General features: G+C 47.0%; 1 protein-coding gene across 6 annotated transcripts in view; it reads right to left on the reverse strand.

The window, feature by feature from the left end:
- The window catches only part of syne1b (spectrin repeat containing, nuclear envelope 1b), a 478,102-nt gene that overhangs the window by 245,544 nt on the left and 217,602 nt on the right, over window positions 1–14,956 (reverse strand). For all 6 annotated transcript variants that reach the window (XM_067989374.1, XM_067989378.1, XM_067989371.1 and 3 more), the window contains 7 exons: window positions 12,656–12,826; window positions 9,651–9,977; window positions 6,187–6,339; window positions 5,326–5,493; window positions 4,347–4,523; window positions 3,185–3,331; window positions 1,435–1,560 (listed from right to left, as the gene is read on the reverse strand). In XM_067989374.1, coding sequence (XP_067845475.1) covers window positions 1,435–1,560; window positions 3,185–3,331; window positions 4,347–4,523; window positions 5,326–5,493; window positions 6,187–6,339; window positions 9,651–9,977; window positions 12,656–12,826 — 1,269 coding nt within the window. The remainder of the gene's footprint in view (window positions 1–1,434; window positions 1,561–3,184; window positions 3,332–4,346; window positions 4,524–5,325; window positions 5,494–6,186; window positions 6,340–9,650; window positions 9,978–12,655; window positions 12,827–14,956) is intronic.

Here is a 14,956-nt window from a genome sequence, read left to right on the forward strand (position 1 = left end):
ATGGCTTCCTTCTATGCTGTATAATTCTATACAATGTTGATTCTATTAACTGTAATAGTACTGAGGATGAAGTAGAGGGGAATTCCCTTGCTCTGTGTCACTGTTTTAAAACTGCCAAGCTCAGAGCTCCCCATGGAGACCCATAACTATGATTGAGTAAATGGAGGATTTATTTCAATATAAATACACACCAGACTGCAGTAACATTTCCTTCAATAGGACTGGTCATGGGTAAAAACGAGAGGAGTGAATTTAGGACGAAATAGGAGGAAATCATCTCGACGACAGCATTTCTTACTCTAAGAACATCACAGAGCAACAGAGTGACAAGGTGTAAATTCACAGATTCCACATTCCCAGCGTTTCATAAATGGGTATTAGGACAAAATGAGGAGGTAAATTCTCCAAGCACACCCCAGCAGTTGGCAAGTTGGTGCATGTCGTAAAAACTGAGGGTGCATTGCTCAAAGCCTCGCAGGTGGGTCGGTAACCAGAGGACACAGATTTAAGATAACTGGCAAAAGATCCAGTGGGGAGGTGAGGAGAAATTCCTTTCATGTAGCGAGTGGTTATGATCTGGAATGCATTGCCTGAAAGAGTGGTGGAAGCAGATTCAATAACAACTTGCATTTATATAGCGCCTTTAACGAGTAAAACGTCACAAGGCAATTCACAGGAATGTAATCAGACAAAATCTGACACCGAGCCATATAAAGAGATCTTAAAACAAGTGACCAAAAGCTGGGTCAAAGAGGTAGGTTTTAAGGCGCGACTTAAAAGAGGAGAGAGAGGTGGAGAGGTTTAGGGAGGGAATTCCAGAGCTTAGGGCCTAGGCGGATGAAGGCACGGCCGCCAATGGAGGGATGTTGAAAATTGGGGATGCGCAAGAGGCCAGAATTGGAGTAATAGTAACTTTTAAAAAGGAATTGGATGTACACTTGAGAAATAAAAATTTGCAGGGCTATGGGGAAAGAGCAGGGGAGTGGGAGTAATTGGATAGCTCTTTCAAAGAACTGGCACAGACAAGATCGGTCGAATGGCGTCCTTCTGTGTTGTATCGTTCTGTAAGCTACCATGTGCTCGGAAAAGTTAAGCTCAGATCTCATGGGATGGTTGGAGAGTTAGCATAGAGGATCGGCAGCTCAAGCATCAATTCTCCAACCCGAGCCCCTCTCGAGTACAGCTGTGAGTGTGGGATCGGCTGCTGTACCCTATAGATCAGCATTTCTCCACAGGTTTACGATGTCAAATTGAACCTGATGCCAACCAAGAGAACAGTTCAAGATCGGATCCTATCCCTTTCTGAATTGCTCCACTTTTCACCTTTTTTTGGTCTGGGAATGAATGGTACTGGGTCATTAATAAACTAGAAATGGGATAGTACGTTTGGGACAGGCAGGTCTGGGAGATGAAGAAGCAACACACATAGATTACCGTTTGTTTGGTGCGTTGGATGTCTGCCGCTGCCTTCTTCACAATGTCGTCGGATAAGTCGCACATGGAGCAAAGGAGCTCCAGGTAAGTGCTCGCCTGCTCCTGCAGAGCCCGATAATGTTTCACCTACAGCAAAGTGGCGTCTAGAGTTATTAACAGCAACACCTTATATCATACAACACACATAACTCTCAATTTACAATGCACTCACAAATAGTAATGGTACCAATTTTAGTGCATCCAAAAATAAGATTGACAAAGTATGCAGTTTAAATTAAATCACTTAATTAAATCATTTAATAGAACAATGTATTAAATACCTTCTAATTGGCCCAAGACTCAGTTCTTGGTCTAGCCTCAACCCCATCCCTACCTCTATAACCTCCTCCAGTCCACCATATCTGGCCTCTTATCCAACCTCCACTCCCTTCGCCCCACCATTGGCAACCGTGCCTTCAGCCGTCTAGATACTGAGCTATGGAATTCCCTTCCTAAACCTTTCCTCCTCTCCATCTCTCTCTCCTCCTTCAAGATCCTTCCTAGCTATCAGCCTTGGCTCAGTGGTCGCACTCTCGAACCTGAGTCAGAAGGTCGTGGGTTTGCTGTAACCTTCTCTGCTCCAAGGGGAACAATCCCAGCTTCTTTAGTCTCTCCACATAACTGAAGTCCCTCATCCCTGGTACCATTCTAGTAAATCTCCCCTGCACCATCTCTAAGGGCTTCACATCCTTCCTGTAGTGTGGTGCCCAGAATTGGACACAACACTCTAGCTGAGGCCTAACCAGTGTTTTATAAAGGTTTATAATAACTCCCTTGCTTTTGTACTCCATGCCTCTATTTATAAAGCCAAGGATCCCGTATTTTAACGGCCTTATCAACTTGCCTTGCCACCTTCAAAGATTTATGTATGAGAAATAAGCTGAAAAGAGAAGAACTCTTTTTGGAAAACTGGATTGGTTTAAGAGAGACACATTTACCATTACAGGATTGTGATGAAATACTCTCCACTTGCCTGGATGGGTGCAGCTCCAACAACACTCAAGAAGCTCAATACCATCCAGGACAAAGCAGTCTACTCATCCACGACCTAAAACATCTACTCCCTCCACCACTGGCGCACTGTGCTGCAGTGTGTACTATCTACAGGATGCACTGCAGCAACCTGTCAAGGCTTCTTCGACAGCACCTCCCTCCCCTGTGACCTCCACCACCTAGAGGGACAAGGGCAGCAGGTGTATGGGAACACCATTACCACCAAGTTCCCCTCCAAGTCAAACACCATCCTGACTTGGACATTTATCGGCCGTTCCTTCATCATCACTGAGTCAAAATCCTGGAACTGCCTAACTAGCAACATTATGGGAGCACCTTCACCACATGGACTGCAATGGTAAAAGAAGGAGGCCCACCACCATCAGTCTCAAGGGCAACTAGGGATGGGCAATAAATGCCGGCCTTGCCAGCAATGCCCACATCCCGAGAATGAATTAAATAAAGGAGAACTCCCAGCAATTCAGCTGGAGATATATCAGCATTTACACAAGCAGTTCTCACAAAATGTACAAGGATTTGCAAGTGTGGCTATCGTCACTAGATTTGAACGCAGCCTGTGTAAAAGGCCTCAGCAAGCTGGATGCAGCATCACTGGACGTTCATTCTAGAGGTGTCGCAGGTCCATGGTAGATACCTCTACCCCTCTTGAGATGCTGTCAGAATTGATAGGTTTCGGTTTAGGCGCATGCTTCGTTACCTGTTTGAGTGATTTCTGTGGGCTGATGGGCGGGGGAGCTTGGGGCTTGAGCTCACGCTGCACGGTATGGAGCCAGGCCTGGCACTGCTGCAGTGTGTCCTGGTGACTGACGTGCTTCTGAAGCTCGCGTTCCAGGCTCTGGTATACCTGGGAAGGAACGAATTAGACAAATGCACAGAGTTAGCCACGTGTAGTTACAGCTCGCTGTACAACATAGTCACCTAAACGTTGAAGACTTCAGACCCATTCACCAAGGAGACCGCGACTGGTCAGTTTCCTCTGCGGAACGTTCATTTCCCAGGCTCAAAGCAGTGTGGGGAAAAGGGCGGAGACTTGTGACGCCAAGTCTCCGCCCCCTTTGCGTTGCTCTGAGATTCCCCCCACAACTGGGGAGGGGGGCGCAATGCTTGCCCCTGATCAGGCACTGCCATTCACATTGCATTTAAAGGAGGCAGCACCGATGGAATAGCAGCTCCTGTCTCACGGAACACCAGGTGGAAGCCCGTTGACCAGCAGCACCAAGGACAACCTGCCCTGCACCCAGCCTCGCTCAGACTGGAGAGCCCGAGAAGGGGCTGGCTGCAGGAAGGTGCGGCCAGAGACACGGTAAGGTTTCTGACACCATCTTCTGACGAAAGCCAGAAGGTCCAACAGATGCAGGCAGTCATGGAGATGTCATAAGGTGCTAGATCTTTCTTCCTCTGTGTGGGAGATTTTAACAGCCCGAGTTTCAAAATCTGTTTCCGGGAGCAAAGCGCGAGGGCTGGGGGCGGTGGGGTAGGGTGGGCTATAGGGGGAGGTCCCTTGCATCAGAACAATTCCAGTTGGTTGGTGCCCGCATTATTTTGGTTGGCAACTGAACCCTGGCCTCGTGGCTCAAGGGGTTTTGGGGTCTTTCAGATACCTACCCAAATAATGGTAGGTATTATTATCCAATTAAGGTTTCAGGGGTTCAACAGAAGACAGGAGAGTCAATGGGGAAACCTAGACACTCAGAGAGCTAAGTTTCAAGAAAATACGGGGTTAGATTTTCAACTTGCACCCGGGGCTCACCCGCCCAATATAGAAACAGCCCGGTTTTCATTTCCGTTTAAAATCTACCCCAACAAGCCAGAAAGAGACAAGAACAAGCACAGATGTAAGTGTGGAGATTGTTCCTTACTCTCTGAGCTGTGCTACAGATGGCAGAATAACTGTCCCTGATCCCCTGCAGATGGCCTTGGACCTGCTGCTTAAACTTCCCTTGAAGCTCCTCCGTGCAGTTGGCAATCAGGCTGTCCCCTTTGCCTCTCAGACTTGCTAAGGCGTGTTCAAAACCGGCTATCTCCTCCATGATTGGCTGTTGGGAGAGAACAAAAAGGCACTTGAGTCACATCGAGTCATCCTACAGACCCCGTACTGCGTGCGGCAGTAATTGAGCATCTACTAGGAACACAGGAACAAGAACCCTCCCTTCCTGGCGTCACAAGTCCATACATCTCTCCAAATTAAATGGGAGCACGCTCAAATCGCCGCAGAGACACACGGCGTTCCTCCATCGGAACTAGTGGAGGGGAAATCGAGCCCGAGCCTGGACTCCTGATACGTGAATTATGAGAACAGGTTGCATAGACTGGGCTTGTATTCCCTTGAATATAGAAGATCTAATTGAGGTGCTTAAGATGATTAAAGGATTTGATAAGGTAGATAGAGAGAAACTATTTCCTCTGGTGGGGGAGCCCAGAACAAGGGGGTATAACTGTAAAATAGAGCTAGGCTGTTCAGGGGTGATGTCAGAAAGCACTTCTTCACACAAAGGGTAGTGGAAATCTGGAACTCTCTCCCCCAGAAAGCTGTGGATGCCGGGGAACAATTGGAGCTTTCAAAACTGAGGTTGATAGATTTTTTTTTGGGTAAGGGTATCAAGGGATATGGAGCAAAGGCAGGCAAACGGAGTTGAGGTACAGATCAGCCATGATCTAACTGAATGGCGGAACAAGCTCGAGGGGCTGAATGGCCTCCTCCTGTTCCTGTGTTCCTATGTGCTCCCAGTACGGAGAAATTCACCACACAATCTCGATCTTGGAGGTTGCCAAAAATGTTTTTTTGTTTAAAATGTAAAGTTGGCCTAAATCCCAAATTTTCCCCTTCCCAGCACGCACCTTGTGTCGTGCCAGGTGCTGGGTTGCCATCTCCAGGTTGGTGCTTTGGGTAGTTTCAGGGGCCACCAGCCTGGTGGAGATCTGTAGCAGCCACTTTTCCACCTCCTGCAGGTTACTGTTATAATCCTCATGCTCCCTCACCTTCTCTTCCAGATTTTGCACGCAGACCTTGGGAAGAAAGTACAGCAAAACATCAGCTACAAGATCTGCAGGAGCCCAGCAACAGTCGTGGAGTTTTATTTAAATTCATTCTCGGGATGTGGGCGTCGGTGGCAAGGCCTGCATTTATTGCCCGTCCCTCACTGCCCTGAGAAGTTGGTGACACAACTGAATGGCTTGCTAGGCCACTTCGGGGGCCAGCTAAGAGTCAATTATGTTGGTGTGGGACTGGAGTCACGTATAGGCCCAGAACACTCTCCTGTACGGTTATCAATCCGTCAATTCTGATGGTGTCCGCACTGAGGAAGGTCTCCTGTACTGAGTCCATTACCCTGACCCTGGGGCCCAGCTCCTGGGGCCGTACCCTGACTGTGGGCACTTATTCTGACTGTGGGGGCCTTATCCTGACCCTGAGGCCCTTACCCTGACTGCGGGGCCCTTACCATGACCCTGGGGCCTTTACCCTGATCCTGGGGCCCTTACCCTGATCCTGGGGCCCTTACCCTGATCCTGGGCATTTACCCTGACCAAGAGGCCCTTACTCTGACCCTGGGGCCCTTATCCTGACTGTGGGGCCATTACCCTGAACCTAGAGCCCTTCCCCTGATCCTGGGGCCCTTACCCTGACTGTGGGGCCCTTACCATGACCCTGGGGCCCTTACCCTGATCCTGGGGCCCTTACCCTGATCCTGGGGCCCTTACCCTGACTGCGGAGCACAGTTCCTGATAATCTGATAGCAGCCTCTTCAGATTGTCATTGACGGCTGGGTCGTGAATGAGCTCGAAGACGGCCTCGCCCTTCTCGATCACCAACTTTATCCCCGGTTCGTGTGACACGATCGTCTGCTGGATGGCCTGAGGCAGAGAGAAGAGGTTAGATCTGTGCATCAAATGGCCAGCAGCTCCACAACACTCAAGTTTTAAAATTAAACTTTATTATCAATCATAAACTGCAAAATGAGAACAATTTAGATGATTATAGGGCAAAGCAGATATGAAATTTGGGAGAATGGTGTTTGGAGTGAAGTAGAACATCAGAAAGTGCCCTGGGGTTTGTTTCTTTCACCTATCTCCTACTATAACAGGCTCGGACTCAGGTACTTCATACATTTCCCTCATAACATTTGGGGCAGGCGTTAGAATCTTGTCCATCCCTGATTTCCTTTGCTCCACCGTTGGCGGCCGTGCCTTCAGCTGCCTCCGCGCTAAGCTCTGGAATTCCCTCCCTAAACCTCTCCGCCTCTCTCTCCTACTTTAAGATGCTCCTTAAAACCAAGCTTTTGGTCACCTGTCCTAATATCTCCTTATGTGGCTCGGTGTCAAATTTTGTCTGATTACAATCCTGTGAAGCACCTTGGGACGTTTTACTGCGTTAAAGGTGCTGTATAAATGCAAGTGTCCTTTCACCTCTTGCACTTGGATTGAGATCCAGTTAAGGCAAAGGAATGAACACCCTACAGTTACTATAGAAACCATGGAAATATAAACGTTCAACGCACCAGCGCAGTAGCAGGTCTACGCTAAAATTTGCAGATATAATGCAGGTCACACCTCCTGCTCGCGAGATATTGTGACCTGACCTTGTAATGTGGTTCGATCCACACAGGATTGTGGTAATTGAAACTGCGACTCAAATCGTTTTTTTTATATTAACTCTCAGGATGTGGGCGTCGCTTGCAAGGCTGACATTTATTGCCCATCCCTGGTTGCCCTCAGAAGGTTCGCATTTTTCAAAGCCAATCGATGAATCTTGATTTACATCCACAGAGCCTATATGGAGGACTAGAAAGCGCACTGAATAGCACACTGAGCTTTCACCTCTCAGTGCAGTGCTCAAAGTCAGCTCCAATCGAGACGGTGAGAGTCTCCTCGATCCATTGACTGTAAAGGCCCAGTTCACTGAAACTGTGCTCCCGTTGCACAGCTTCCCTTGTTGACATGCATTTCAAAATAATCACACGCCCCATGATCTTCTGTCCATTCATTAATTCAACACGAATGGACGGAAAAGGTGTGTGACCAATTCTGGGTACCACACTTTAGGAAGGATGTCAAGGCCTTGGAGAGGGTGCAGAGGAGATTTACTAGAATGGTACCAGGGATGTGGGACTTCAGTTATATGGAGAGAGTGGAGAAGCTGGGATTGTTTTCCTTAGAGCAAAGAAGGTTAAGGGAAGCTTTAATAGAGGTGTTCAAAATTATGAGAGGTTTTGATAGAGTAAAGAAGGAGAAACTGTTTCCACTGGCAAAGGGTTGGTAACCAGAAGACACAGATTTTAAGATAATTGGCAGAAGAACCAGAGGGGAGATGAGAATTTTTTTTAAGCTGCGAGTTGTTATGATCTGGAATACACTGCCTGAAAGGGCAGTGGAAGCAGATTCAATAGTAACTTTCAAAAGGAAATTGGATATAGACTTGAAAAGGAAAAATTTGCAGCGGAATGGGGAAAGAGCAGGAGAATGGGACTAATTGGATATCTCTTTCAAAGAGGCGGCACTGGCATGATGGGCCGAATGGCTCCCTTCTGTGCTGTAAGATTCTATTCTATAATTCTAGCACACCCCGCGATTTCCCGATACATGGGCCAGCTCGATTACCCCATCGGCAGCACAACTTCACCAAATCAGCCCTTAAGTGTCCTACGCGAGTTCGGTTTAAACAACCTTAGTCTCGGCTGAGTTCCTAGTGGGCACAGAACTGGCATTAACTCGACCCTCCCTCCCCGTGAGCTGCCCATGGGCACAGACAAAGTGCTCGTAGATCGCTGGTCTGATGTAAATATGGCCTGGCCCTCAAGCTGATGCCATCAGGCAGGGCATCTCACTGTTGGACGTGCCGTCTCTTGGGTGAGACGCTAAACTGAGGGCCCGTCTGCCCTTTCAGGTGGATGTAAAAGATCCCACGGCACTATTGGAAGAAGGGCAGGGGAGCTCCCCCCGGTGTCCTGGCCAATATTTATCCCTCAACCAACTTCGCTAAACAGATTATCTGGTCGTTATCAAATTGCTGTTTATGGGATCCTGCTGTGCACAAATTGGCTGTCGCGTTTCCTACATTGCAACAGTGACCACACTTCAAAAGTACTTCATTGGCTGTAAAGCACTTTGGGACATCCGGAGGTCATGAAAGGGGTTATATAAATGCAAGTCTTTCTTTATATTTTTCTTCCACCTTGAGTTATACTAAGGGACGAGGAGTTCCATTTTAACTGGTTATTTAAAAGTAAACATCTGGACTAGAGAGGCACATTTTCCCAGCTGTCACGAGACAAAGCTCCATTTTCATCAAAATAGCCTTGTAGCCAAGTCCTCAGCCATTGCCACAGATTTTCCAGTAAGGTGATCACGAGCAGATATCCAGGTCGATTTTTCCCTCCCCACACTAAGGATGTGGGAGGCCCGAATGTAGCATCCTCCCCCGCCCCCCCAGCTCTGCCCTGACAGAACCTGGGACTTCCCTCCTCTGCACAGTCGGAGCCACACCACACGGTGTAATAAATTGGATAGCCAGGTGGGGCACTGTTGTACTCTGGCACAATGTAATTGAGCTTGTTCAGGGAACTTCATGGTCACAGAGTACTCATTCAAATGATAGATTTGGAATAAGCTATGCATCTGAACTGAATACTGATCAGCCCCTTCAATGACTCAGACATCCTAAAGCATTGTACTAATGTCAGCTGTGGCTCAGCAGTAGCACTCTCACCTTTGTGTTAGAAGTTCATGGGTTCAAGTCCCACTCCAGTGCAGTACTGTGGGAGTGCTGCATCGTCAGAGGTGTTGTCTTTTGAATGAGACTTTAAAACGAGACCCCGTCTGCCTTCTCAGTGGAAGGTCCCATGGAAACTATTTTGAAGAAGAGCTGGGGAGTTCTCCCCGGTGCCCTGGCCAATATTTATCCCTCAACCATCACTAAAACAGATTATCTGATCATTATCACATTGCTGTTTGAGGGACCTTGCTGTGTGCAAATTGGCTGCCGCATTTCCTACATTAATAACAGTGACTATATTTCAAAAGTACTTCATTGACTGTAAGGCGCATTGAGACTCCCTGAGGTCGTGAAAGGCACCTTATAAATGCAAGTTCTTTCTTTTTCTCTTTCAACATACATAAGGTCGAACTATTTTTATCATTATTTAGCCAGTTTCCTCAGTTCCCCTTACCTTGTACTTGGCCAGCTGGGCTTTCTTCTCATACAGTTCCACTTTTGGTTCCACCGGGATCTGTAGGATAGCCTGGTACTCCGCCAACCACTTGGTTTGGCTCTGGTACTTGTCCAAGAACTCTTTCGTGAGGTACAGACATTTCTCCAGGTTGCCTCGCTCCTTCCTGATGGAGCTGGTCAGCTCATTGAGTTGGCCAATATGACTGTCCATCGACTCCCGAAGGCGCTGAGCTCCGGGCCCCTCCAGGCAGTCAATGGCCTTCTCGCTCTTTTCAAGAATCATCTTCAGTAAGCTGTTACCCATGTCAATGTCATTGTGCAGAGTCTGCAAATGAAACAGTGTATCTGAAAAGCAACGGCTACGCAAAAGGCCAAAGCTGCTCGCGGTGCTGGTCAGGATACCTGCTGGGATACGGGTAGCTTGAATGTACCACTGTCCCCATTAACGGTTTTCAAACGCCTTTTCTTGACTAATCAGGGTGCTTTGTATCAAAGGGGTTGATTATTGATTATCGATTAGTCTCACACCTTCTTGTGGGCTATAATGAAGCCGAGGGGACAGTATGGAGCAGAAACTATATCTGGTGTTTCCAAACAGCAGTCCATGGACCACGTGAGCCCCCTGCCTGCTCATGATGTCATCGAACTATTGAAGTTTCCAGCACAGAACGAGGCCATTCTAGTCTCTGCTAGAGCAACCCAATCTCTCCCCATAGCCCTATATCAATCCCAAAACTAATCCCACTGCCTCACTCTCTCCCCAAAGCCTTATATCAATCCCAAAACTAATCCTACTGCCTCACTCTCTCCCCATAGCCCTGTATCAATCCCAAAACTAATCCCACTGCCTCACTCACTCCCCATAGCCCTGTATCAATCCCAAAACTAATCCCACTGCCTCACTCTCTCCCCATAGCCCTGTATCAATCCCAAAACTAATCCCACTGCCCCACTCTCTCCCCATAGCCCTGTATCAATCCCAAAACTAATCCCTCTGCCTTACTCTTTCCCATAGCCTTGTATCAATCCCAAAACTAATTCCACTGCCTTACTCTTTCCCATTGTCCTGTATCAATCCAAAACTAATCCCACTGCCCCAGTCTCTCTCCATAGCTCTGTTTCAAACCCAAACTAATCCCACTGGCCACATTCTCTCCCCATAGCCCCAAATCAATCCCAAAACCAACCCCACTGCCCCACTCTCTCCCCACAGCCCTGTATCAATCTCAAAACTAATCCCACTGCCCCACTCTCTGTCCCCATAGCCCTGTAACAATCCAAAAACTAATTCCATTGCCCCACTCTCTTCCCATTGACCTGTATCAATCCCAAAAGTAATCCCACTGCCCCATTCTCTCCCTTTAGTCCTGTATCAATCCCAAACTAAACCCACTGCCCCACTCTCTTCTCATAGCTCTTTATCTTCCCTGCTTCAAATACTGATCAAATTTCCCTTTAAAAGATGCAATGGTCTCTGTCTCAACCATTCCCTGTGGCCAAGCATTCCGTGCTCCAACAACCCTCTCTGTACAGAAATTTCTCCTAACCTCTCTCCTCACTCTCTTAGTGACAATTTTAAATTGATGAGCCCTCATCATTGACTCCCCAACTCTATCAAAACACTTCAGAGTTTTAAAAATCTCTAATAAATCTTCTCTTACCCTTCTCTGCTCCAGTAGAAATAATCTCAGTATCTCAAGTCTCTCCTCAGAACTATAGTTTTGCATCCCTGGCATCATCCTGGCAAATCTACGCTATACACTCTCTATGGATTTAATGTTCTTTCTATAATGGGGCACCCAAAACTGACTCAGCAATCTAACTGTGGCCTAACTGTTACCTTGTACAAATTATCATTACTTCTTTACTCTTGTACTCTGTGCCCCTATTTATAAAACCCCAAATTCTATTGGCCTTTTTACAGCTTTATCCACTTGCAATCCCACTTTCAGGGATGATGTATTTGAACCCCTAGGTCTCTCTGTTCCTCCACACTCTTCAGTGTCTTTCCATTGAGTGTACACTCCCATTCCAAAATGTATCACCTCACACTTTCCCACTTTAAACTCCATCTGCCCCTGTCTGCCCAATCCCCTAACCTGTCCATCCTTTCCTGAAGTCTTTTGAAGTCCTCAAGATTTGCCAAACCTGTCATCAGCAAGTTTCAAGTTTTTGTTCCCTGTATCTGAGTCTAAATCCTATAAATATACAAAGAGCAAAAGAAGACCCAACACTGACCCCTGGGGTAAAACACTTCAACCCTTCTCCAGTTCAAGCAACATCCATTTATCCCAAATCTTCGTTTCCTGCTCATCGTCCAACTCTCTATCCCTGCTGCTGCATTTCATCTTTTACCATATCCTCGAATTTTTCTAACAAGCCTCTTGTGAGTCACCTTATCAAACCCTTCTGAAGATCCACATGCATCACATCCACTGTACTCCCTTTATCTATCCAATCACTCACCTCTTCAAAAATCTTATAGTTCTTATTTGCTGGTTTATCCTGTTTAAATTTTGTGGGCCAGGAAGTTTTTAAAGGCCTGTTCTTAGTGCTCTTGCCTCATTGAATCAATCCTAAATCAGAACACTAGCATTGATCGAATGACGCAACAGCACTGTGAGCACACATTAAAACGCCACACTGGTCACTTGCATTGGTTGAGGGGGAAAAATGTGGGGAAAAGAATACAGAAGGGTAGATTTTAAGAATTAGCACTCCTGGCACACAGTTTTGCATGATGGGAGCACGCATCAGGAATTCGGGATTTGGAGATCTGTGGGACCCGAAGGACTTTCTATCCCTTGGAAAACTGGGTGGGTTACCCTGACCTCCAGGTGTAAATTCCCAATGTGTGCTCCTGTCGTGTAGAGCTTTGCTCAAGGGATGCTCTAATGTGTAACATCCATCTTGTGTATAAATCTACATGCGTATTTATAATGAGCCCATTACTCTTGTAATGAAGGATCCCAAGCAGTGCACAAGCGTTTCCTTTTCTCTTACCTCAAACTTTTTAATCTTGCTTTCCATGACGATTTTGTCCACCACGTTCAAAGCCACAGCCATGTTTTTGAAGTTCTTTTGCGCGGCCCTGAGCCAATCCGTGTAGGTGCTCAGCGCTGAATCAGCTTCCTCCAAGGCTCTCAGCTCCTCTCTCAGCAACTTTGTTTGGTCCTGCGAGAAGGGACAGGTTTCCCAATGTGAGATATAACATGCACCAATAACATTCAGGAGCCTGATTCATCAGAGCAAGGACATTGCAATATCAACCTGCCTGTACCAGTCCCCATTATTATACTTTGGCTCAGTTGGTAGCGCTCTCACCTCTGAAGAGATTTGGATTCGCCCCTAGCTTTGATCCCCCCAGATTCTGTTGCCCAGTTTTGGACCCCCCCCCCCAGATTTGGATTCCCCTCTAGCTTTGATCCCCCCAGATTTGCTCCCCCTAGCTTTGGTTCCCCCAGATTTAATTAATCACCACCCACGCCCCCCACCTCCCCCGCCCCCGTAACTTCGGTCCCCCAGATTTGGAACCGCCAGATTTGGATCCCTCAAGCTTTGGTCCCCCCCAGATTTGTATCCCCCTAGCTTTGGTCCCCGCTAACTTTGCTTCCTCCTAGCTTTGCTTCCCCCAGATTTGGATCCCCCCCAAATTCGATCCCAACAGAATTCAATCCCCCTAGCTTTGCCTCCCCCCAAGCTTTGGTGCCCCCTAGATTTGAATACGCCCAGACTTGGTTCCCCCCTATGTTTGGTTCCTACTAACTTTGGTTCACCCAGATTTGGTGAATTTCCAATCTTGGTTGCACTGCTGTGGAGAGCATAGCCCAAACATTTAGCCATAGGGAGACAGGGAAAGCCCATGGTAGAATCATCTCTTGGCCTGCTGTCACACACACCGTCCATTGGTCCCGGAATGTACACTGAATCTTCCAGCACAGAAACAGGACATTCGGCCCATTAAGTCTGTGCCACCTAGTCTAATCCCGCTCTCCTACTCACTCCATACCCTTTAATATCCCACCCAGTCTAATCCCACTCTCCTACTCACTCCCCATACCCTTTAATATCCCACCCAGTCTAATCCCACTCTCCTACTCACTCCATACCCTTTAATATCCCACCCAGTCTAATCCCACTCTCCTACTCACTCCATACCCTTTAATATCCCACCCAGTCTAATCCCACTCTCCTACTCGCTCCCCATACCCTTTAATATCCCACCCAGTCTAATCCCACTCTCCTACTCACTCCCCTTTAATATTCCTCTTTCTCAAGCATTTATCTAATACCCTTTTAAAAGAATTTATAGGCTCTGCTGCAATAAGTTTGTGGCAGAGAATTCCACATTCTAATCACCCTCTATGTAAAAGAACTTTTGTCTTACCTTCTGTTTAATTCTTTTTATCACTTCCCTAAATTTATGCCCTCTTATTGCCACCTGTCTGACCGGTGGAAAAAAATCTGTCACTATTTAATTTTTCACAACCCTTCATAATGTTAACGACCTCTCTCAGGGCGCCCTTAACCTTCTCATCTCTAGTGGGAAAAAAACCCTAACTTATCATAGTATGTACAGCACAGGAGGAGGCCATTTGGCGCATCGTGTTGCGGCTCTTTGAAAGAACTATCCAATTAGTCCCATTCCCCTGCTCTTTCCCCATACAGCTTTATGTCTAGAGGACTAGAATACAAGGGGGTAGAAGTTATACTACAGCTATACAAAGCCCTGGTTAGACCGCACCTGGAGTACTGTGTTCAGCTCCGGGCACTGCACTTTAGGAAGGATATACTGGCCTTGGAGCTAGTGCGGTGTAGACTTACTAGAATGATACCTAGACCAGGGTTAAATTACGAGAAGAGATTACACAAACAAGGGTTGTATTCCTGGAATTTAGAAGATTAAGGGGTGATTTGGTCAAAGTTTTCAAGAGATTAAGGGGAACTGATAGGGTAGATAGAGAGAAACTATTTCCGCTGGTTGGGGAGTCTAGGACCAGGGGACAGAGCCTAAAAATTAGAGCCAGGACTTTCAGGAGTGAAGTTAGGAAACACTTCTACACGCAAAGGGTGGCAGAAGTTTGGAACTCTCTTCCGCAAACGACAGTTGATGCTAGCTCAATTGTTAATTTTAAATCTGAGACAGATAGATTTTTGTTAACCAAAGGTATTAAGGGATATGGGGGCTAAGGCGGGCATATGGAGTTAGCTCACAGATCAGCCTTAATCTCATTGAATGGCGGAACAGGCTCAAGTGGCTAAATGGCCTACTCCTTTTCCTATGATTCTATGATTCTACTAGGA

The sequence above is a fragment of the Heptranchias perlo genome, chromosome 8 (assembly GCF_035084215.1).
Source record: "Heptranchias perlo isolate sHepPer1 chromosome 8, sHepPer1.hap1, whole genome shotgun sequence".
Lineage (NCBI taxonomy): Eukaryota > Metazoa > Chordata > Chondrichthyes > Hexanchiformes > Hexanchidae > Heptranchias > Heptranchias perlo.